Source organism: Saccopteryx bilineata, chromosome 6 (genome assembly GCF_036850765.1).
Source record: "Saccopteryx bilineata isolate mSacBil1 chromosome 6, mSacBil1_pri_phased_curated, whole genome shotgun sequence".
NCBI classification, from domain to species: Eukaryota; Metazoa; Chordata; class Mammalia; order Chiroptera; family Emballonuridae; genus Saccopteryx; species Saccopteryx bilineata.
The window spans coordinates 75133713-75158660 of record NC_089495.1 but is presented as its reverse complement, the minus strand read 5'-3'; the positions used below and the strand labels follow the sequence as shown (position 1 = coordinate 75158660).

Here is a 24948-nt window from a genome sequence, read left to right as displayed (position 1 = left end):
CCTAACTTAGCCCAGGGGATTTGCAGCAATTTTTTTGAAGAACTCTGATAAGAGACCTCAATTGAGTCTGGAAGAATAGGAAAGCCAGGTAAAAGAGGAAAAGAAACATATTTATTACAAAGGGAAAAACACGGGTCAAGACAAATAGTTAGAGAGGTGGCAACCATCAGATGGTCCTTAAGGCGACCGGGAGTCCTTGAAGGAGGAGTAAATTAGGGGGAATGTATTGATATTATGATAAGATTTACATTTTAGGGAGGTCATATGATTTCTGAAATCTAGTTGAGAGCAAATGAAAGCCTGAACAAAGATTTTAGAAATGGGGATGGAAAAGAGGGGCCAATTGGAGTAATATTTCAGAGATGAAAATGATCAGAACTAGGAATAGGGTGGAAACGAGAATGATATGAGGAGGTCCAACATGACTCCTAAATTTTAGGTGTAGTATCATTTACCAAGTCAGAGAGGCAGGAAGAGATTAAAGTTAGTAGGATAAGCTAAAAAGTCAAATTTGGACACATCTTTGTGTAATAATTTTTTTTCACTTATAAAAGTAATATACATGTCTTTTGCCAAAAAAAAAAAAATGTTAAAAAAGGAGAAGTACAAAATCTCCATTTGAAAATAGCCAATACTAAAAATTTGGGTGACACAAAAAAGTGGAAATTAAACAACACACTTCTAAAAAATAACTGGGTCAAAAAGAAACAAAAGCAGAGATCAAAAGATATATACAGACAAACAAAAATGACAACACAACATATTAAAATTTCTGGAATGAAGCAAAAGCAATAAAAAAAAGAGGGATGTTTATATCATTACAGGCTTATATCAAGAATAAAAGAGATCCCCAGTATACAATCTAACATTACATCTTAAGGAATTAGAAAAAGCAGAACAAAGCAAACCAAAGTCAACAGAAGACAGGAAATAGTAAAAATTAGAGCAGAACTAAATAAAATAGAGAACAACAACAACAAAAAAACAATAGAAAAAATTAATACAACAAAGAGCTGGTTCTTTGAAAAGATCAATAAAATTGACAAACCCCTGACTTGATTCACTAAGGGAAAAAGAGAAAGAACTCATATAAATAAAATCTGAAATGAAAAAGGATAAATTACCACAGACATCATAGATATGCAAAAGATCACAGTAGAATACTATGAAAGATCATATGCCACCAAATTCAACAACCGAGAAGAAATGGATAAATTCCTAGAACTATACAATTTTCGTAGACTGAGTCATGAAGAAGTGGAAAACCTAAATAGACTTATAAACAGGGAGGAAATAGAGACAACTATAAAAGACTTCCCCAAAAATAAAAGTCCAGGACCAGATGGCTATACTAGTGAATTCTATGAAACATTCAAAGACAATTTGATACCTATACTTCTCAAAGCCTTCCAAAAAATAGAAGAAGAAGCAATACTCTGTAACACATTTTATGAGGCCAACATAACCCTCATACCAAAACCTGGCAAGGACAAAACAAAAAAGGAAAACTATAGACCAAGATCTCTAATAAATACAGTTGCAAATATTCTGGACAAAATATATACTAGTAAATTAAACACAACAATATTAAAAAAAATACATCATGGTCAAGTGAGATTCATTCTAGGAGCACAAGGGTAGTTCAACATATGGAAATCAATTAATGTAATATACTATATCAACAAAACAAAGAACAAAAATCATATGATCCTATCAATAGATGAAGAAAAGGCATTTGGTAAGATACAACATCCTTTTATGTTTAAAACACTCAATAAAATTGGAATAGAAGGAAAGTACCTCAACATAATAAAGGCTATATATGATAAGCCATCAGATAATATCATACTAAATAGTGAAAAAAATCAGGGACAAGACAAGGCTGCCTACTCTCTCCACTCTTATTCAATCAACATAGTTCTGGAAGTTTTAGCCAGAGCAATCAAGCAAGAGAAATAAATAAAAGACATCCATATTTGGAAAGAAGAAGTAAAGGTATCACTTTTTGCAGATGTCATAATCCTGTATATAGAGAACCCCAAAGATTCCACCATAAAACTATTAGAAACAATAAACCAATACAGTAAAGTCATAGGATACAAAATCAATATACAAAAGTTTATTGCTTTCCTATATGCCAATGATGAAACTTCAGAAAATGAACTCAAAGAAACAATTCCTTTTACAAGTGCAACAAAAAAATATAAATACTTAGGAATAAACTTAACAAAGAATGTGAAGGACCTATAACTGAAAACTACAAAGCATTATTGAAAGAAATTGAAAAAGACACAATGAAATGGAAAAATATTCCATGTTCATGAATTGGTAGAATCAACATAGTTAAAATGGCCATATTATCCAAAGCAATATATAAATTTAATGTAATCCCCATCAAAATCCCCAAGTCATTTTTTAAAATAATAGAACAAAAAATCATCAGGTTTGTATGGAACCATAAAAAACCCTAAATAACCAAAGCAATTCTGAGGAAAAAAGAATGAAGCTGGAGGTATCACACTACCTGACTTCAAATTATACTATAGAGTATATTCAAATTAAAATATATTTGATATTACACAATAATCAAAACAGCATAGTATTGGCAGAAAAACAGACCAATGGAACAGAATCAAGAGCCCAGAAATAAAACCACATATATATGGACAAATCATCTTCAACAAAGGAGCCAAAAACACCCAATGGAGAAAAGAAAGCTTCTTCAAATAATGGTGCTGGGAAAACTGAAAAGCCAAATGCAAAAGAATAAAACTTGTCTACAGTTTGTTCCCCTGCACAAAAATTAATTCAAAATAGATTAAAGACCTAAATATAAGATCTGAAACAATAAATTACATAGAAGAAAACTGGTACTAAACTTATGGACCTTGGACATAGAGAACAATTTATGAATTTGACTCCAAAGGCAAGGGAAGTAAAAGCAAAAATAAACGAATGGGACTATATCAAACTAAAAAGCTTCTGCACAGCAAAAGAAACCGACAATAAAACAAATAGGCAGTCAGCCAAATGAGAGATGATATTTGCAAACAACAGTTCTGATAGGGGTTAATATCCAAAATCTATAAAGAATTCACAAAGCTCAGCAATAAACAATTGAGTTAAAAAATGAGGCGAGGACCTGAACTGACACTTCTCCCAAGAGGACATACAAATGGCCAACAGATATATAAAAAGATGCTCATCCTCACTAGCTATTTGAAAATTGCAAATCAAAATTACAATGAGATACCACCTTCCTGACCTGTGGTGGTGCACAGTGGATCAAGTGTCAACCTAGAATGCTGAGGTCGCCAGTTTGAAACCCTGGCTTGCCTGCTCAAGGCACATATGAGAGTTGATGCTTTATGCTCCTCCCCAGTTCTTTCTCTCTCTGTCTTCTCTATTAAAGAGAGAGAGAGAGAGAGAGAGAGAGAGAGAGAGAAAGAGAGAGAGAGAGAGAGATAGTACCTCACATCTATTCGATTGGCTATTATCAACAAGACAGGTACAGTAATAACAAGTGTTGGAGAGGTTGTGGAGAAAAAGGAACTCTCATTCACTGTTTGTGGGAATGTAAAGTAGCACACCATTATGGAAGAAAGTATGGTGGTTCCTCAAAAAATTAAGAATAGAACTACCATATGATCCACCAATCCTTCTACTGCATGTCTACCCCCCAAACTTGAAAACACTGGTATGCAAAGACACATGCACCCCCATGTTCATTGCAGCATTATTCACAGTGGCCAAGATATGGAAACAACCAAAGTGTCCCTCCATGGAGGATTGGATAAAGAAGATGTGATACATATATACTATGAAATACTACTCGGCCATAAGAAATGATGACATCTTGTCATTTACGACAACATGGATAGACCTTGATGAGATTATACTGAGTGAAATAAGTAAATCAGAAAAAGCTAAGAACTGTTTAATTTCACACATAGGTGGGATATAAAACTGAGAGTCATGGACATAGATAAAAGTGAAATGGTTACCAGGGTAAGGGGGATGTGGGGGAAGGGGTGGGGGGAAGAGTGTAAGGAGGGACAAAAAAATGGTGACGGAAAATGATTTGACTTTGGGTGATGGGTATACAACATAAACAACAGTTCAAATGCTATAGAAATGTTTACCTGAAACCTGTGTACTCTTATTGATCAAGGTCACCCTGTTAAATTTAATTTTCTAAATAAAAATTTTAAAAAAAGATAAAAATTGGGATGAATTTTTTTTTCCAATTTGTTTTTTGTGGAAAGATCATGTATTTTAAAATACAGTCACAAGTTAAGAGTGCTTTACACATTGCTTTTTATCATTTTGCAATATATTTGAAACATCTCCCTGTGTCATTGAATATTGTTTTACATTTTTTAATGATTGCACAATATTTTGCTTTAAGGAAATAACTACAACTTACTCCACCATGTTTATTATTTGAGCTTTGTTTGCTTTGGGATTATTTTTTTAATCCAATTTTATTTTATTTTAGGTTTTATTTATTCATTTTAGAGAGAAGGGACAGAGAGAGAGAAGGGGAAGGAGCAGAAAGCATCAACTCCCACATGTGCCTTGACCAGGGAAGCCCAGGGTTTCGAACCAGCAACCTCAGCGTTGCAAGTTGACGCTTTACCCACTACGCCATGCAGGTCAGGCTGGGATTCTTATTTTTAACTAATCACACTTGATGCCATCACAGGCGAGTCCTCCAGAAACAGACAGATGGTAATTGAATTGTTAGGTATTTATTAGGGATTGATCCCAGTGGGTCAAAGAGGGAGGAAGCAGGAATGGTGAGGGAGAAGACTGAACTGTATGACACAAGCCTGCGGCCCTAAGGAAGCCATGCCCACGGCAAGGGCTATCAGAGTTGTCCTGCACTGGGTGGAAAGGACTGGGCTTCTATAAGCTTATGTCACTCAATCACCAGATGAAGGCTGCTCTGGGGCTGTGAGGTTGTGCTCTACAGCAGAGGCAGACCTCAGAGTTGCCAACAAATGGATGCTGTCTGCTGACCACGTTCCTCCTCTGCAGGGAGGTTTGGGTGTTGCACCTTGGTACTCAACCACAGATGCTCCTTTTTTTTTTTTCATTTTTCCGAAGCTGGAAATGGGGAGAGACAGTCAGACAGACTCCTACATGTGCCCAACCGGGATCCACCCGGCATGCCCACCAGGGGGAGATGTTCTGCCCACCAGGGGGCGATGCTCTGCCCCTCCGGGGCGTCGCTCTGTTGCGACCAGAGCCACTCTAGCGCCTGGGGCAGAGGCCGAGGAGCCATCCCCAGTGCCCGGGCCATCTTTGCTCCAGTGGAGCCTCGGCTGCGGGAGGGGAAGAGAGAGACAGAGAGGAAGGAGAGGGGGAGGGGTGGAGAAGCAGATGGGCGCTTCTCCTGTGTGCCCTGGCCGGGAATCGAACCCAGGACTCCTGCACGCCAGGCCGACGCTCTACCATTGAGCCAACCGGCCAGGGCCACAGATGCTCCTTTTGTACATGAATCTTTGCTCACATTCTTAGGATAAATTTCCAGACATGAAGTTGCTGCAACAGCACATGAGCATTGAGAAAACTTTTAGCATAAATATTTATTGTCAAATTACCTTAGAGAAGATTGAACACTTTCTCCCACCAACAAACTCATTTAATCACTAGTGGGGTAGGGACATGACAATTGTTTTTTTTTTTAAAATATTGAAAAATACCTCAAATTCTTTTGGAAAAATAAATGATATTCTTTATGTTTTATCATTGTGAACTTTATTTTATTTTTATTTTTTATTTTATTTATTTATTTATTTTATTTATTTTTTTTTTTGCATTTTTCTGAAGCTGGAAACAGGGAGAGACAGTCAGACAGACTCCCGCATGCGCCCGACCGGGATCCACCCGGCACGCCCACCAGGGGCGAGGCTCTGCCCACCAGGGGGCGATGCTCTGCCCATCCTGGGCGTCGCCATGTTGCGACCCTCCTGGGTGTCGCCATGTTGCGACCAGAGCCACTCTAGCGCCTGGGGCAGAGGCCACAGAGCCATCCCCAGCGCCCGGGCCATCTTTGCTCCAATGGAGCCTTGGCTGCGGGAGGGGAAGAGAGAGACAGAGAGGAAGGCGCGGCGGAGGGGTGGAGAAGCAAATGGGTGCTTCTCCTATGTGCCCTGGCCGGGAATCGAACCCGGGTCCTCCGCACGCTAGGCCGACGCTCTACCGCTGAGCCAACCGGCCAGGGCTATTTTATTGATTTTAGAGAGAGAGGAAGGGTGGGGAGAGAGAGAGAGAGGGAGGGAGAGGGAGAGTGATAGGAACATCACTCTGATCCTGTATGTGCCCTGACCGGGAATCAAACGGGCAATCTCTACGCTTCAGGATGATGCTCTAACCAACCAAGCTATCCAGCCAGGGTTGTGAATTTTATTTTAAACTCCTAAGGCAGGTTACCTTTCTCTATAGAGCTCTACACATCTTTCCAGTAGGATAAAACACTCTGACTGATGTTAGGAGGCAAAGAATTAGATTCTGATCTTCTGAGCTGCAAATTTGCAATACTAAAGAGGCACATGGATGGTGCCTGAGCTGATTTCAAACAGAATCTGCAATACCATACAGCTCTTTCCATGTGAGTACCTGAGCAAACAAAATAAATTCCCATTTACTAGGAAAAATTCATATTTGACACACTACTGTGAGAGAGAGAGAAAGAGAGAGAGAGAGACCGACCAATGGGAAATAACCATCATTCTACATACACCATTGGATTTACTTCTTATAACAACCCTTTGAAGTGGTTATTATTTACCTCATTTTCCAGGTGAGAACACTGAAGCTCAGAGAGTTTGGTGACTTGGTAACCTTAGTCACTCAGATGCCCAAGTCTGTGCACTTCTTAGGGTCCCGGGTTGCTGTCCCCCAAGCTACAAGTCAAGTTACAGAGCAGCAGCTTTAAACAGTATAATATACCTGTAGACTGTCAATGTAACAAACATCTAAACCTGTAAGAATTTTTTTGTTTATTTGAGCCAAACTGATGACAATTGCTGGGAAGTAAAATCTCAAGGGATTGAGAAAATGTTCCAGAAAATGACAGTTTCAATACTTATTTTATACATCAGAACACATCATCAGTTACCTGGGGAGAAAGCAAAGCAGGGAAGCTCTGGGGTTGGATAAAAATAGAACAAATAGACACATACTTCTTTTCCCTCAGTGGGTATAGGATAGTTAGCAGTTATCAATGAACGTGATAATAATGAGGGGGTTTGTGGTTCTCTGCTCTGGAGCTTGTGCTTTGATAGTCCAAAGGTATGTTATCTTAGATGCAAAAAGACAACAGGCTCAGTTAAGGTAAACATTGACCGCTGTTAGGGAAAAATACTGGATGATACCCACCATGAACAACTTTTAGTTAAAAGTTTTATTGATTTTAGAGAGAGGAGAGAGAGAGAGAGAGAGAGAGAGAGAGAGAGAGAAAGAGAGAGAAGTGGGAAGTATCAACTCATAGTAATAGCTGCTTCTCATATGTGCCTTGACCGGGCAAGCCTGGGGCTTTGAACCAGGGACCTCAGCATTCCAGGTTGACATTTTATCCACTGTGCCACCACAGGTCAGGCCTAGTTAGAAAGTTTTAATTTTGTACCTTCCTATATGGTTACTCTAGGTCTTGAGTTTGTAAGGCTGCCATGCAGGCCTTCCCTGAGTTTGTCAGGTTTTTTTGTTGTTGTTTGGTTTTTTGTTTGTTTTTGACAGGGACAGAGAAAGAGGGACAGACAGACAGGAAAGGAGAGAGACGAGGAACATCAATTCTTCGTTGCGGCACCTTAGTTGTTCAATGAGTGCTTTCTCATATGTGCCTTGAATGGGGGGCTACAGCAGAGCGAGTGACTCCTTGCTCAAGCCAGCAAACTTGGTCTTCAAGCCAGCTACCTTTGGGCTCAAGCCAGCGACCATGAGGTCATGTCTATGATCCCACACACCAGCCAGATAAGCCTGTGCTCAAGCTGGCGACCTCGGGGTTTCAAACCTGGGTCTTCCGCATCCCAGTCCAACACTCTATCCACTGCACCACTGCCTGGTCAGGCTGTCAAGTTTAATATGTGGCCTGTTTTTTGTCCACACTAGTGACTGTAGTTAACATCTGAAACAGTGCTCACAAAGATTAAGGAATGTCTGTCTTTCTACTAAACTATAAGTATATGACATTCAGTGTCTAAACTTTTTTTCACTTTTCTATTATGACATCTAGTCCTTTACATATATACAGTGCTCACTAAATATTTAACACAATAGATCTTGAATAGCCAAAAAGAGAAAAATATTTCCAGATTCTTTTATCCCTTCATCCTCATTTTGAGTTTGGTCTGATCATAGTATTGCCAGGAGACAAACAGGTGGTCTAGTCATTGGTCTCTCATTTTAGCAAGAAAAAGTCTCAGCTCTTCTAAACACACCAATTGGTTATAAATAGTGACAATGAAAAAAAGAGTTGAACAAAAATAAACCTACAGATAAAACCTATCCTCAATAACTCACCCCAAACAGGAACAATACAGGTGAAGTCTTTATTCAGAAGAGTAAATGAGTTGTAATCTAGCCTTTAGATATAACTTCCAGGTAACAGGAAATACAGAGGAAATAGAATTATTATTATTATTATTTTTTTGTATTTTTTGTATTTTTCTGAAGCTGGAAACAGGGAGGCAGTCAGACAGACTCCCGCATGCGCCCGACCGGGATCCACCCGGCACATCCACCAGGGGGCGATGCTCTGCCCATCCGAGGCGTCACTATGTTGCGACCAGAGCCACTCTAGCGCCTGGGGCAGAGGCCAAGGAGCCATCCCCAGTGCCTGGGCCATCTTTTGCTCCAATGGAGCCTAGGCTGCGGGAGGGGAAGAGAGAGACAGAGAGGAAGGAGAGGGGGAGGGGTGGAGAAGCAGATGGGCTCCTCTCCTGTGTGCCCTGGCTGGGAATTGAACCCGGGACTCCTGCACGCCAGGCCGACGCTCTACCACTGAGCCAACCGGCCAGGGCCAGAGGAAATAGAATTATGCTGAAGACACCACAAAGACACCATAAAATAAATCCAGAAGGCTACCCTCTTTTCTTTAACAGGACAATGTCATTCTAAAAATAGGGGTTAGGGAGGAGGAGGCTAGTCTAGGTTATAAAAAGATATAACCAAATGCAATGTGTGGTCATTGTTTGGACTCTGGTCTGAGTTAGTCAGCTGAAAAAAACATTTTGGGATCAGTTAGGGGGAATTTCAGTCTGAATTGAGTATAAACTATAACCAATGATTGTTATGATAGGGAAACTTAAGACTTAAAATTTTAGCTTGAGTAATGGTGGCTTTGGTTATGATCAGTGGGAATAATGGTTAGTGCAAGTCAAAGCTTTGTTCCGGGAACTGGGATGCCTGAACTGGCCTCCTCCATGACTTCTCCAGGGTGCTGCAAGCAAAGCCTTTGTACTCCGAGGACTAAATGCCCACTGACGATCCAATTAACTTTGACTCTGATTTGATTAACTCTCCTTTGAAGTTCCAAAACCCTCTCCTATCTTTTCCTTCCTCTTATAAAAAGGTTGTCTGGGGTTCAGGGGTTGAGGCAATTTTGGAATGTAACCCGTCTCCCTAGATTGCCAGACATCTAAATAAAGCTCCCATCAAGATTCTATCTGTCTCTACTTATTTGACTGAATTGGTGACAGGCAGCACTAACTTTGATATTTCTGGTTTCACTTATGACTTTCATTAAATTTAGCTTTAATCTTAACTTAATTCCAGAAATAACCTCTTTGTCTCTCCCTTCACCAACCCTGTCCTTTCCTCAGAGACCTAGCCCTTCCCCTAATAATCAGCAACCTCCCAGGCAGCAGAAATCATCTAAGATCTACTAATGGTTAGATGGTCTGCACTCTGCCAGGCCAAGTTATGTTTCAGTTCCTAAGGGAGAAGGACCCGCCCCCCCCCCCCCCCCTTGCTACTTTCTCATGAGACCAACAGAGGGACACTGGAAAGAGACCTCAGAGCTGTCCTACAGACCTGAAGAAATGATTGAGTACCCTTACCTCACCTCACACCAGTCAGCTCCCATCCTGACAGATGGGACCCCTCAGCCAGGGCCTGCTGTGATTGTGCCCTACATAATCTGTAACCTACGCGTCATCTGGGACTGGATTTTTGAGTTTAGCTTTTAGTTCTCCTGGATGGCGGCATTCATAATAAAATTGCCAACATTTCTCCACTGTAATTCTTGGTGTCTAGTGTTTGGCTCTGCTAGTGCAGGTGGACAAACACTTTCTGTTCTGTAACAATTGATATTAGGTAATTAGTTTTAGCTTTAGTTAATTGTGAAAATGGTAAGATGGTTATGAAGAGAGTGTCCTTTTAAAAATGAGATGTATATTGTCATATTTAGGAGTGAAATACCACAATATCTTTAATTCCTCAGCAAAAAGGTGGTGAATATGGTAAAATGTAGACATTTGTTAAATATCGATGTTATTTTTCTTTCTTAAAAATGTTTGTTCTATTGATTTTAGATAGAGAAGTAGAGAGAGAGAGAGAGAGAGAGAGAGAGAGAGACAGGAACATCAATCTGTTCCTGTATGTGCCTTGACCTGGGATTGAACTGACAACCTCTATGTTTCCTTCCCCACAGTAAGCTAACCAACCGAGCTATCCAGCCAGGGTGGATATCGTTTTCCATCATAAAGAGTAATCAACCAACCACGGGGGAAAGGAATAAAGATTGCTTCCTTTAAAGGAATAAGAATCCATCCTTACATTCCTCTAGGCTCTGCCATTAACATGAAGCCTGGCTAGGGTTTCAGGAACGTGAGGTCTTAAGGGAGTCACGACAGAAGAGCAGGTTTCTTTCGGACCTGATTTGTATGAGTACAGAACCCGAGTAAGCCAACCCAAGAGCTCACGACCCTCTAGCACTGTGCACCTACTCAGGGACGCTGCAGATACTGTCACCTCATTCCCGCTGAGTGGACCCAAACCACAACGGGTGGAGGGTTTAACGCTCAGGGTGAGGGAGGTCCAATGGTCTGAACTGGGCGGAGTGCGCGAGGGCTGGGAGAAAAGCAGGGTTTCCTGATACTCGAACCCTTTGCAGGCGGGCGGTACCTTCCATCTCTCCCACCTGGAAGCAGGGCGGAGCGCGGTCAGCCCAGGCTGGGGGCGATGGGCGGCCTGTGGCTAGGCCCCTACCCTCACCTGCCGCCAGGAGGGCCGGGCTGCTGCGCAGGGCGGAGAGCTCGGGCTGGGGGCCGCCGCACACCTGGCGCCGGGCCCGTGCGCCGCGACAGCGGGCTGGGCCGCAGGTGAGCGCGGCGGGGTGGGCGGGCCGCGCTGCCCGCGGGGGAAGTTTCTTGGCCGGGAAAGGTGCAATTGTGTGCAGCTATTCCTGGTATGTCAGGCCGGCCCGGCTGCCTCGAGCCGCGGGGGCGCCGCTGCCAGCGGCCCCCGGAGAGGGAAGGCGTCCGGGCGTCCGGAGGCGGGAAGGATGCGGCCGCGGGGGCGCACGCCCTCGGGGCGGGGCTGCGGTCCGGGCGGGCAGCGCGGGAGCGGGAGCGTGGCCGGCGGGGCCTCGGGTGGACCGCCGCAGCCCCAGGCCCAGACAGCTCGACCACAAGGGCGGCTGTGGCCGCGGCGGGGAGCCCGGGGAGCCGCAGGGGGGCGGACGGAAGCGGAGGCTGGGCGGCCCGGGGTGGGCTGGGGCGGGGCCTTTCCGGGGAGGCGGTGGCAGCGCAGCGACTTTTGAAGCTCGAACAGTTGCCGGTGCCGCGCGCTGCCTCCGGTCGCCGTGCCCAGCTGCCCGTGTCCCCGTGGAACTGGGGCCGTTTTCAAGAGTTTAGAAAAAGCCACGTCTTCAAGTTCTTGTGGGTTCGAACCCTTAGCGAGCTGCAGAACGCAACAAAGGAGGGAGCGCCCGGGCGTCCCACCGCCGGAGCAGCGCCGGGGCAGCGGCCGAGACGCGCGAGGGACCCCCGCCCCTTCCCGCGCCCACGCGTCTCTCCCCCCCAGTCCTGCCTTAGTCCGGGAGCGATGCAGGAGGGCGAGACCGACTGCGCCGGAGCGTTCGCCGAAGCCCAGAGATGGGTGGAGGTGAGTGACTTTTCTCCTTTTTGCCCAGGTTTGCGGCGTCGCAAGGTGAGGACGACCCCGCCACTCTGCGCTTCAGCCTCTCCCCGGATCCTTCGCGGGCGCGTGGCGGCGGCTAGTTTGCGCGTGCAGTTGGGGGAACCTTGCACGTTGTGCTTCTGTCTTTTAACAGCCAGCTAAGCTTCCCCAGAGCTCTTCTGCCAGGGCGGTGTCGAGTGCTGGTCGGGTTCGGGGACCGCGCATCCCTGTGGACCAGCCCGCGGCGGCACCGGGACGCCCGGGATGTCTCTCTGCGGGGCAGAGCTGGCCCAGGGTCCTGGGGTGCGTTTCTTTCGGTGACTAAAAGTGACGATGCCGGACACATACCTGCACGGCAGTGTATTAAGTGTGTGTCGTGTGGGAGGGTGGAGGAGTTTCAGCACCCACGGCGCTCCCGGAGAGATGCTTTTTCCGAGGAAGCATCAGGAGCCTGGGGCTGGAAGTCAGTGCTTTTACTTCTGTCAAAGTCGGCCATTGATGAGATAAGTCACTCACTGGAGGGTTGTTCCTTTCCCATCTGTGCCTCAGAGATAAGATCTTCTACCCCTCTTTCCCATTAAAAAAAGGAGATGATCTTTTAGAGCAGGGGTCCCCAAACTTTTAACACAGGGGGCCAGTTCACTGTCTCTCAGACCGTTGGAGGGCCGGACTATAAAAAAAACTAAACAAATCCCTATGCACACTGCACATGTCTTATTTTAAAGTAAAAAAAAAACAGAAAACAAAATGCGAACAAATACAATATTTAAAATAAAGAACAAGTAAATCTAAATCAACAAACTGACCAGTATTTCAATGGGAACTATGCTCCTCTCACTGACCACCAATGAAAGAGGTGCCGCTTCCAGAAGTGCGGCTGGGACTATAAATGGCCTCAGGAGGCCGCATGCTGCCCCAGGGCCTTGGTTTGGGGACCCCTGTTTTAGAGGCTTCTTTATCAATGTCTTTGGGTTAACATCTGTTGAAGGTTAACACCAGGACTTCGAACGGTTCCTTAGTCTACTGGATGAAAAGATGACTTTTTAAATTAATGCTAAAGAAGTCTTCCCAGCAGATGTGAATCAGGAACATTGTTAGAAAATTGTTGCCTACACCGGCCTTGCAGTCATTTAGGAGTTATTAATGCCAGGTGCTGGTTTATTCATATTTAGTTTAAATTTAATAATTCATATTAAATTAATTCATATTTATGTAAATATGGCTTAAATATTTAAAAATTAAAATTCGGTTTAAAAATTATTCTATGGAAAAACAACATAGTCAAGAATCCCAAAGCAAATAGTGTTTGAATATAGGTCTGGCCGGATGGCTTGGTGGGTTAGAGCATTGTCTCGAAGTGCGGAGTTTGCTGGTTCCATCCCTGGTCAGGGCACATGTAGGAACAGCTCCATGTTCCTGTCTCTATCTCTCTTCTTCTCACTAAAATCAATAAATTAAAAAAATATAATTCATTTGTCCATAAATAAATAAATGTATGCATGTTGAAAAAATAAAGAGAATAAACTTTCAACGTTACAGTTTTTACTCTAAAAGAATGTGAAATGTGGGTAGCATTATCCACTAGACGGTAGAGGAAGTCTAAGAAATTAACTTTTGGTGTCTGTTTTAGACTGAAACTTTGAGCTAGTCTCAAGGTGACTTAGAAAGGTGTGAGGGAGGGCATGGGAGGTTGTGAGGAGGATAAACACTGTATTTTGAATTGAAATGAGAGTGGAAAAATTCCAGCAATGTACAATAGTTAAGAGAAATAACTTCCCTCATTCATAAACTTTGGAAGTCAAGGCTTCCAAAGGTAATTTTCCATTAGTAGTGTTTGTTCTGCATAATTTTAGAAAAGAAATCAAACTTCCTGTTTTGCATTTGAGTGTTGGGGGTGGAGGGAGGAGGCAGGGAAGAACTATGGGGACATTTTTGGTCATACATGGCTCCTGTGTGGAGTTTGTATCTGCATGTTCTGTCTTTGCTTCGGGAAGTCTGTGGACATGGATGATTTCACACCCTTTTCTTTTTTAGTGTGCACACCTTTAAAATCTGAAAATTCTTTGTTTATTGTAGCTTGCTCATAATTATATAGAATTTCTGTGAGAGATTTCTATCTAATAAAGATGGGCAAGTGTTTTAGGATAAAGGATATAATAGAGAGCCTGGTAAATATGCTCATCTTCCCACTCCCATCCCACCCCATCTAAAAGTGTTTTTCAGCAATGATTTGGCAACTCAAAAGTGTTTTGATCGCTATTAGCAGAGAGCCAAATCTTTCTAAAGGTTTTGGTATATGATTTTAATATAATATGAAACTAAAATTAAGTGGTGTGTTTTTTTTCTATTTTTTCAGGGAGCAAGGCAGTCTGTTTATTGCAGATATGTGAATAAATGGGGTTACATATTCATACACACTGGTATACTGTAGGCACTTGAAGTGGCATTAGTGTGTTCATGCTTAGGTTTATTTATATATTTTCATTTAGTATCCATATTTGCTTGTTTCCTTAACTTTGCCTTTACAACCAAAGCACATATTTAAAAAATATCGTTTTTACCAAAAAAGAAGCATAATGAATGACTCTCTTATTGCCACAACTTCTTTAACTCTGAGAACCCCTAAATTGAAGACAAAATATTGATTCCAAAGTGTATTTTATAAAGTATTTTGGAAAGTGAGGAAGATTATATTGTAAATATTTTTCCTGCTTGCTAATATTCTTGCTCCATTTTTCCTTTCTGAGATACTTTCCTTACATATATTGAAACATAGTGGGTCATTCATTTATTTTATGTATATATATATGCATATATACATTATAACAAGACATCATATAATACGTGTATTATATACAATATAATCTGCTACCTTTAATCTCAGCCTCAACTTTGAATAGCCCAAGGTCAAGAAACTCCAATAACCTTGTAAAACTTTGAATGATGACCGGAGTCCATGTCAGTATGTCCTTACCATTTCTCTTCTCCATCTGTGATTTTAAATAGCTAATGTATTATTGTCACAACCAAAGTTAAAGTTTTTTTTATTTTATTTTGGGAGGGGGACGAGAAAGGGTGAGGTGAAGGCTAGTGGTTGTTATTCTGCCAATTACTGTCATTTTATGACTCTTTGTTTTGTTTATTTCAAATTGTACGTAGGTACTTTATTTAGAGTGTATATATACTTAACTTCTAGTTAAATTTTTCAATTCAAAACAAATAGAGGAATGCCACCCTTTAAGCTAATTCAACATAATGATATTGGATATTATCTGGTTGAAAATGCTGTTTGGAATAGTAATAATGGAGCAGAGCTGGTTTATGATTAAACAGTGGTTTAAAACCAAATAGTGTAATGGTTTGAAGGCAAAGGCAGAGGGGAATCTTGATTCTAACAAGGTCATGGAGGCGGCGATGAAGTGGTAGAAAATGCAGCCAGGACCCTCTAATTTTAGCCCTTTTCTGAAGCACCTTTTAATTTTCTATACCTAATAGTTTCCTCTGTCTCCCTGTTTTGGGGCATTTTATGCCTTGTAATCAGTCAAAATACCAGTGAGATTGGAGAGTGGATATATGACTCATTGCATTGGTTGGTCACCAGTTTTTAGTCTGTGAGTTTACATGCCTCTCTAGGTTGAGGTTTAAATCCAGCAATAGTATTTATGGCTGGAGCAGAAGAGGCTAACAGTTCACCCCCTGCCTGCTTACCTGCTCTTCCTGTTATCTCTGGGTTTGATTCTTAAGTATCACTGTCACCATGTAGAAGGACTGAAGGGATGCCAACAAAGCTCATTGCCATGCCTGGCAGCATAGAATGGATCCCTCCCTAGTGGCTTCTAACTGGTCTGTTTCTCCACCTGCCCCCATTTTATTCTTCAGGGAGGTGCTGGTCACCACCTAAATTTACCTTTGGTTCTAAATTATTAAAGAATTGCATTCTGCTGGTACCCAATTGATACAACAAAGCCTTTCTAAGTGGTTTTCCTTTTTCTCTGTAAACTGCATTCCTTCTGCTAGTGATGCGGTCTGAAAGGGTTTGCCTGGCACACATGGATCCTCGGGGCACACCTGTGTTGTTTGTGGATGAAGCTTTCATGAGTTTGTCCTGTTGTTCTTCACATGTATGTGGAGTGACCTAAACATTCATTTGAAAATGTTATTGAATTCACAGGAGCTTTTCTGGGAATTACATATCATTTCAATAAAAGGTTATTTAAACCTGAAAATCCTATGATATTAAACATTTTAAATGTTACAAAGTAATTCTTATACTAGCTGTTGCAGTCAAACTCATGCTTTCAGAATACAAACCTGATTTTATTTTCCTTGTTTTCTGGGGAGTCATGAGAAGATTTAAAAATCGGCAGTCCTTACATAATGCTGTGAAGTATAGCATTCAGAGCCCCCTATAATCTCCCTGCCTATGTGTCAGTCTTTATTTTGGGGTTATTTTCTCCATAACTGTTTGTGTAGTTGCCAGCTAGCATAAAGATTGAGAGTACAGTTTCGTACATTACATAGCCAGTACTAATTTATCCTTTAACTGGAAGTTTGTGCCTTTTGACTTCCTTCAGCAAATTCAGAGTGACCATAGTTCACACTGCTGTATGGTATATTTGAAAGGTGCTAAGGGAGTGAATCCTAAAAGTTTTCATCACAAGGAAAATAATTTTTTTTTGGTAATTACAGGAGGAGAGGGGGGTTAACTAAACTTATTGTGGTGATCATTTCACAATATATGTATGTCAAGTCATTATGCTGACCACCTTAAACTTATACAGAGCTATATTAATTATATCTCAATAAAACTGAAAAAAAAGGAGGGAAAAAGAACAGTTTTGAAATCAAGTCACTGTTCGAGTCCTGGCTCTGCTGTTTTACTCCCCTGGGCCTCAGCTGTCTTCTTTGAGCCTCCCCGTGCTGGTCTTGCCATTTAAAGGAGATGCTGATGTAAGGCGGCGAGCGCCCCTGGTCACTGCCGTCTCTCCTCGTGCATGCGCGTGGCATGCTGTTTCCTCTCCTCCAGGCTGGTGTGCATTGGCTGCTCCTTAGTCCTTGTGGACCTAATCATACCCACCCCTGCTCTTCATCCCTCCACGTGTGGGCTACGGTCAACCTGTATGTGAGCCTTTTCTGAGCCACCAAACTCTCACCCCCACCCATTCCTTCCTCTTCTTTATTGCTCTTGCATAGCTCTTCTTTTGCACTCTGTGGTATACTGATATCCATTGTTCCGTATTAGACTGTGAACTGACTGAGGGCAGGAATAGTATTTTAACTTTTTCTGGAGGACTTGGCATGATACCTGATAAAAAGACTAGCTTTAAAAAAACCCCAAACTTAAAAATAGAGTGTGAGGGACCAGTGCTGTCAGCTAATCGGTATAGTGGGAGTTTGCCCAGTGTGTGCTGGTGGCATTTCAGAGGTAGCCTGCGTCTGCCGGGTGAGTCAAGCGGCACACAGAGGTGGCTACATGTGAGACGAGGCTGGCATGGGGCAAACACATTGCCTGCGGGCTCAGACTGTGTGGTGTTATAACTAGTGGTGTGGTTTTGAAGTTGCATTTAGCACGGCTTTCAGGAATGGTCAGAGTAGTTTATTTTCACTTAGGCAATGTTTCCATGCAGTGAAATGCATAGATTTTAAGTGTACATCTGCAGGAGTTTTGTCAAAGGTATATATACTCATGTAACCAGCACCCCAGTTAGGACACAAAACATTTTTATCACTCAAGAGAGTTCTCTTCCAGAAGGACAGTTAGTCTCTACCTCTCATATAGGCAACCATTCTTCTGATTTCTAGCATCACAGGTTTCTCAGGGGAGTTTTGAACAGCCAAGAAATGTCCCTATATCAATTTGTTCCTTGTTTTCTTTATGCAGCATTTTACTATTTCTTGAACACATCTTTAGTTGGCAAATAAGAAAGGATCCTAGAACGGGAGGGATGGTAGGGGAAGAGAGTTCACAAGATCCTCTTGGGAAGGAGCTGATACAGACTGATAGGAACCAGGGTAGGGATGCCGTTAGAACAGTCTGACTCCAGGAAGTGTAAACAGATAAGTCAAGGTGTTTCCTGAGGAACTGGGAGGATTCCAGTACAGTGTCCGTCATTCTGGGCCTTCCAGTGTACTGGTGCACAGAAAGCTCCTTTTAAGCATAGGAAAGTACAAAAAAACGAGAACTGGTACCGTTAGTAGAACAGAGTATCCTTGAACCAGTTAGAGAAGTGGACTTACTGGGTCAAAAGGAATGAATGATTTTCTGGTTCTTGGTACATATCATCAAGTTACCCTCTGAAAGCTTTGTGCTGATTTGCAATCATGAACAAGGGTCAGGGGTTCCAGTTTCTCCCTATTCTGGCCAGAATTGAAGAATTGTCATTTGTGTTTTCCCGATAAATAAAAGGAAAGATACAAAATTTTCTAGATTTTCTCAGATCACAAATGATGTTAAGCATTTATCTAACAGATGACTTACTGAGTTTCTGCCAGTGAGGAAGGATGAAGTTGATACAAGGAGTGTTCTGTCCCCTCTAAATGAGGCACAAAAGGCTCAGAAGGCGTCTGGCCTGGTGAGGTGAATCTACAAAGGTCATGGATAAGTGGGGCCATTAAAAAAGTATTCCCTGAGCTGTCTTGTTTTTCTTTTTTAAAAAATTATTTATTTATTTGTTCATTTTTAGAGAGGAGAGAGAGAGGGAGAGAGAGAGAGACAGAGAAGGAGAGAGAGGAGAGAGAGAGAGAAGGGGGGAGGAGCTGGAAGCATCAACTCCCATATGTGCCTTGACCAGGCAAGCCCAGGGTTTCGAACCGGCGACCTCAGCATTTCAAGGTCGACGCTTTATCCACTGTGCCACCACAGGTCAGGCTGTCTTGTTTTTCTTTTGGGTTGTTTGGAGATAGACCTTTGACAGTCTCAACAAAATTATGAGATGAAGAATGGGACAGTTAGCCATTTTTTATTTTTATTTTTGTATTTTTCTGAAGTTGGAAACGGGGAGGCAGTCAGATAGACTTCCGCATGTGCCTGACCGGGATCTACCCCTCTTGCCCACCAGGGGCCGATGCTCTGCCCATCTGAGGTGTTACTTTGTTGCGACCAGAGCCATTCTAGCGCCTGAGGCAGAGGTCATGGAGCCATCCTCAGCGCCCGGGCCAACTTTGCTCCAATGGAGCCTCGGCTGCAGGAGGGGAAGAGAGAGACAGAGAGGAAGGAGAGGGGGAGGGGTGGAGAAGCAGATGGGCGCTTCTCCTGTGTGCTCTGGCCGGGAATTGAACCCGGGACTCCTGCACAGCAGGCCGACGCTCTACCACTGAGCCAACCGGCCAGGGCCACAGTTAGCCATTTTAAGAAAGCAGAATACCTTGATGTTTCTTCAGCCATTTGTAAGGCCTAGAAATTCCTTTATATTATTTATTATTATTATGATTTTTTAAAAGTGGGGGAGAGCCTGACCTGTGGTGGTGCAGTGGATAAAGCATCAGTCTGGAAATGCTGAGGTCGCCAGTTCAAAACCCTGGGCTTGCCTGGTCAAGGCACATATGGGAGTTGATGCTTCCAGCTCCTCCCCCCTGTCTCTCTCTCCTCTCTCTCTCCTCTCTAAAAATGAATAAATTAAAAAAAAAAAAGTGGGGGAGAGAGGGAAGGAGAAAGATCAGAAGCATCGAGTCATAGTTATGGCACTTTAGTTGTTCAATGATTACTTCTCATATGTACCTTGACAGGTAAAAGGGGGTGGGGGCTTCAGGCAAACTACTGACCCCTTGCTCAAGCCAGTGACCTTTGGCTCCAGCCACTACCTTTGGGCTTCAAGCCAGTGACCTTGGGCTCAAGCTGTCAAGCCTGTGCTCAAGTGAGTGACGCAGGTGTTTCGAATTGGGACCTGAGCATACCAGGTCAATGTTCTATCCATTGTGCCACCATTGGTCATGACCTAGAAATTCTTAAAGCTTCTCCTAGGCTGAGCAGATAATTCCCTGAGTGTGTGGCAGGGAGAGTGCTGATTTACTTAGTTCATTTGGTTCTTGTCCTTTCATGCAGTGATCTTGTCCTGTCTCTCTCTGGATGCCAGGAGTGCTTTGGCTAGTAAGGAACTGCTGTTGGGACTGACTGGCTCCTTTTACCCACTTCTTCCTTGTAAACTGCTTCTCAACATAATAGCATTTGAGTTCTAGAAAAGCATGTGTTCTGAGAATGTTAAGAAATACAAAGGGCCTGGCCTGTGGTGGCGCAGTGTATAAAGCAGGGGTCCCCAAACTTTTTACACAGGGGGCCAGTTCACTGTCCCTCAGACCGTTGGAGGGCCGGACTATAAAAAAAACAACTATGAACAAATCCCTATGCACACTGCACATATCTTATTTTAAAGTAAAAAAACAAAACGAGAACAAATACAATATTTAAAATAAACAACAAGTAAATTTAAATCAACAAACTGACCAGTATTTCAATGGGAACTATGCTCCTCTCACTGACCACCAATGAAAGAGGTGCCCCTTCTGGAAGTGCTGCGGGGGCTGGATAAATGGCCTCAGGGGCCGCATGTGGCCCGCGGGCCGTAGTTTGGGGACCCCTGGTATAAAGCGTTGACTTGGAATGCGGAGGTCGCTGGTTTGAGACCCTAGGCTTGCCTGGTCAAGGCACATACAACAACCGATCAATGAACAACTAAAGTGAAGCAACTAGGAGCTGATACTTCTTGCTCCCCACCCCCACCTCCTCTCTCTGTAAAATCAATAAATAAAATCTTAAAAAATATCCAAAGCAATATCAACAAATTTGCCTGACTCTTCTAGTTTGGAGAAAATAGATTTTCTAGGGCAAACTATTTTATCTATTAGCATCTGCAGCTGTCTGTTGTTCTAGTGTCCTACAGTCCCTGACAGAAAGGCCTCAAAGGTTTGTTGAAGGAATGAATGTTTTGTGTCCAATCAGAAGGGTTGGCTTATTTACTTGATGTTTGCAGGTTGCCTTAAGCCTATTAACTGTCACAAATGCATTTGAGACTGAGGAAAGAAAAATTATGCATGCATGTGCTGACTCTTTAGTTTCTGAAGGTAATTATTGGGTGTGTTTCTTTAAAAACACTTTTGATGTACCAAAGCTCTTAATAAGGGTAATAGCTGTCACAACTTCGAGAACAGAGATTTAATGCACTCAGTCTGCCACTTTGCTCCTAGGAGATGGCCATTAGCAAATTCTATAAATGAATCCAACACAGCCCCATAAACAACCTTTCTAAATTGTAACCCCCCCCCATAAGGTGCTTGAATAATTTCTGGGTACAGGATGCTTAATTTGGTGCTTGAGTGAATTTAGATGATGTTGCTTTTGCTCAGCACCAGACATTATCTTTAAGTACAGTAGCGATTTTCTTAAGGAAAGAGGTTAGGAAAATTTTGTGTGGGTTCAGAGGGCAGAACTGGTAATAACTGATTGGTTACAGTGATATTTTTTGTTTGCCTCAAGTATTTTGAAGACCCTTCTATAAATAAAGGCCTGTCCTACACCAGAATAGGCTGACTTGAATAGTGAGATACCTACTGGTGAATGCTTTACAAGAGAAGATGAGTAACTGGCAATTGAAGCAACTAGTATTCCCCCCCCCCCCCACCATGTACAAGACATGTGGCAAGTGCATTATACACACATATCCTTATAATGAAGGACTCTTGTTACTCCAGGGTGAGTTTTTCAGATGAGGCAAAGCTGGGGTGAGAGGTAAAATATTTGCTCAGGGAAACTCTAGGACTAGTAAGTGGTAGTTGGGGATTTGAACCCAGACAAGTTTGACTCCACAGCCTTACCTTTTAATCACTGCACTCTACTGCCTGAGTGAGTGACACTGGTCATAAATCATGGTAAAGGATTTATAGGTCAGGCGGAGAATGCACTCTTGGTCCTCATTCTATCTAAAGCTGTAAGATGAACTACTTTCCATTTTTGGTTCCACAGCAGGTTCTATCCCAGGGGTCCCCAAACTACGGCCCGCGGACCACATGCGGCCCCCTGAGGCCATTTATTCGGCCCCCGCTGCACTTCCGGAAGGGGCACATCTTTCATTGGTGGTCAGTGAGAGGAGCACATATCACTTGTTACGGCTAGCAGTGACAAATATGGAACCAGATATTGACCATCTCATTAGCCAAAAGCAGGCCCATAGTTCCCATTGAAATACTGGTCAGCTTGTTGATTTAAATTTACTTGTTCTTTATTTTAAATATTGTATTTGTTCCTGTTTTTTTTTTTTTTAACTTTAAAATAAGATATGTGCAGTGTGCATAGGGATTTGTTCATAGTTTTTTTTTATAGTCCGGCCCTCCAACGGTCTGAGGGACAGTGAACTGGCTCCCTGTGTAAAAAGTTTGGGGACCCCTGTATCTATCCTGTGATGTTAGAGCCGGGAGTACATATGATGATCAGTTACTACATAAGCTACGGAATTGCTGATAGACACACTTGAACAATTGCAGACTTTAGATTTATGGTAGGTGCCTAAGTGAATGGATTAGTGCTCAATAAACCAGGTAAAGTGTTATAAAAGAGAAGTATTTTTATATGGTGACATTAAATTATATTTTGAACTAGGGTAGGAGATAAGTTTTATTTAACTAGTTTCTCTTATAGTGATACAATTTGTAAAAGTATCAATTTCTGGCCCTGCCCTGGCCAGTTGGCTCAGTGGTAGAGTGTCAGCCCAGCGTGTGGATGTCTCAGGTTCAATTCCCAGTCAGGGCACACAGGAGAAGCACCCATCTTCTTCTCCACCCCTTTACCTCTTGCTTCTCTCTCTCTCCCTTTCTCTCTTCTCCCCCCCTCCTGTAGCCATGGCTCCATTAGAGCAAGTTGACCCCAGGCACTGAGGATGGCTCTATGGCCTCTACCTCAGGCACTAAAAAATGGCTCCAGTTGCAATGGTCCCAGATGGGCAGAGTGTTGTCCCCTAGTGGGCTTTCCAGGTAAACCCCAGTCCCGGTGCATTGTAAGACTCTGTCTCTGCTTCCCCTCCTCTCACTAAAAAAATGAAAAGAAAAAAAAAGTATCGATTTCTTCTCTTGTATGACCTAGTAGTCAATGACGTACCAAAAATTCTACAGACTGTTATTGTACAGTGTTTCCAAAACATCTGTAATGTTTTTGACGATGATACTTTCTAGTTAGCGTTTTAGGTATGTAAGTACAGAAACAAAGACCATAACCAAAAATTTTGCATTTTGACTAAATTGAAATTTGACCAAGATAATCTGAGCTGGGAAGAAAATACCTGAATTATTTTGTTACACCACCATTTTATGATATCCAAAGGAAGGGCAGTCATTGTCAACCTTATCATAAACTGGAATTCTTTCTTATTAGACTTCAAAGTCTTTCATTCTACCTGAGAAAGGAGAAAATAAGCAAATATTTAACATTTACTTTTTGAGTAGTATGCAATTAATTTAGAACTTTTGTCCAAAGAAGATATTGTCAATCTATCGACAGCATGAGACACAGTTGGTCATACCTTCCTTCTTGAAACAATTACTTTAGTTGCTTTCTGGATTTTTCTTCCATTTTACCTGACATTTCTGATATTACTTTCCTGAATCCTCCTAATTTTTTTGATCAGTAAATATTAAAGTGTTCCTGGGCTCATCTTCCTATATCTTCTCTTTTTTGTCTGCAATATCTCCTTAGCAGTTATTAGCAGATCCACAGCTTATATACCTTTTATATGCTGATGACTTCTATATTTGTATTCCTAGCCCTGACAATGTCTCTAGCCTCTAGACTTAGTATTATCCACTGGAGATTTCCAATCGTAGGTCAAATAGGCACATCACGCTTTGTTCAAAACAACTCGTAGTTTGTTCTCCTCCCTACCATCTACCTACTCACACCCCCACTGACTCTCATCTTAGTAATGGCACCACCATCCACCCACTTGCCAAGGTCTCCAACTTTGAAGTCGTTATTAAGTATTATTTTTGCCATATCCCACATCCAGTCTGTCAGGAAATCCAGTTAGCTATATCTTTACATATATCTACAATCTGACCACTTCTTATGATATCCGCTATCACCTCCCTGCTTCTAAAGTAACAACCACATTCCTCTTTAAAAATGTAAACCAGAGATGATACGCATCCAACTCTGCCTTCTCTTCCCCCTACAATGGCTACCCATTACATTACATTTAGAATAAAATCTGAAGGTTTAAACCGTGACCCTTTGGATACCACATGATCTGTCTATTCTCTGCTTGCCTATCTCATCTTTGCCCCTACTCTTCTTCTTGCTTACCATGCTCCAGTCATTCTGGCTTCCTGCTGTCCCTCCAGTGTACAGAGGGTTTTATCTTAGGGCGTGTGTCGCTGTTCCTTCCGCGTGAATACATTTCCCTCACTTATTCAGATCTAGCTTCAATGGCACCTCTGCTCTTCATTCCCTTCCTGTGCAATAGCCACCCTTGTCATTACATACTCTTATATTTCATAGCGCTTGTCACCATTTGGCTTTTGTATTATATATATGTGTATATGTATATTTTATTTACATATGTATATATATTATATATAATATATATACTTTATATATCTTCTATATATTTATTTATTTATTCATTTTTAGAGAAGAGAGAGAGAGGGAGAGAGAGAGACAGAGAGAGAGGAGAGAGAGATAGAGAGATGGGGGGAGGAGCTGGAAGCATCAACTTCCATATGTGCCTTGACTAGGCAAGCCCAGGGGTGTGTGTGTGTGTGTGTGTGTGTGTGTGTGTGTGTGTATATATATATATATATATTTTTTTTTTTTTTTAATTTGATTTTTACTCCCACTAGAAT

The 24948-nt window shown here is 42.3% G+C and overlaps 1 protein-coding gene and 1 non-coding gene across 5 annotated transcripts in view; one reads left to right on the top strand and one right to left on the bottom strand.

Annotated features, from left to right (window-relative positions):
* Positions 1–11721: 11721 nt before the first annotated feature.
* The window catches only part of LMO7 (LIM domain 7), a 249815-nt gene continuing 236588 nt past the window's right edge, over positions 11722–24948 (top strand). For 2 of the 4 annotated variants that reach the window (XM_066236564.1, XM_066236565.1), the window contains exon 1: positions 11736–12111. In XM_066236564.1, the coding sequence (XP_066092661.1) occupies positions 12052–12111 (60 nt within the window). In that variant the 5' untranslated portion in view covers positions 11736–12051. Of the gene's footprint in view, positions 12112–24948 lie in introns of all 4 variants that reach the window. The other 2 variants (XM_066236557.1, XM_066236563.1) reach the window with 2 other exon arrangements.
* TRNAS-GCU (transfer RNA serine (anticodon GCU)) lies at positions 19384–19459 on the bottom strand. The gene has a single exon. It is a non-coding gene; the product is annotated as a tRNA-Ser (tRNA).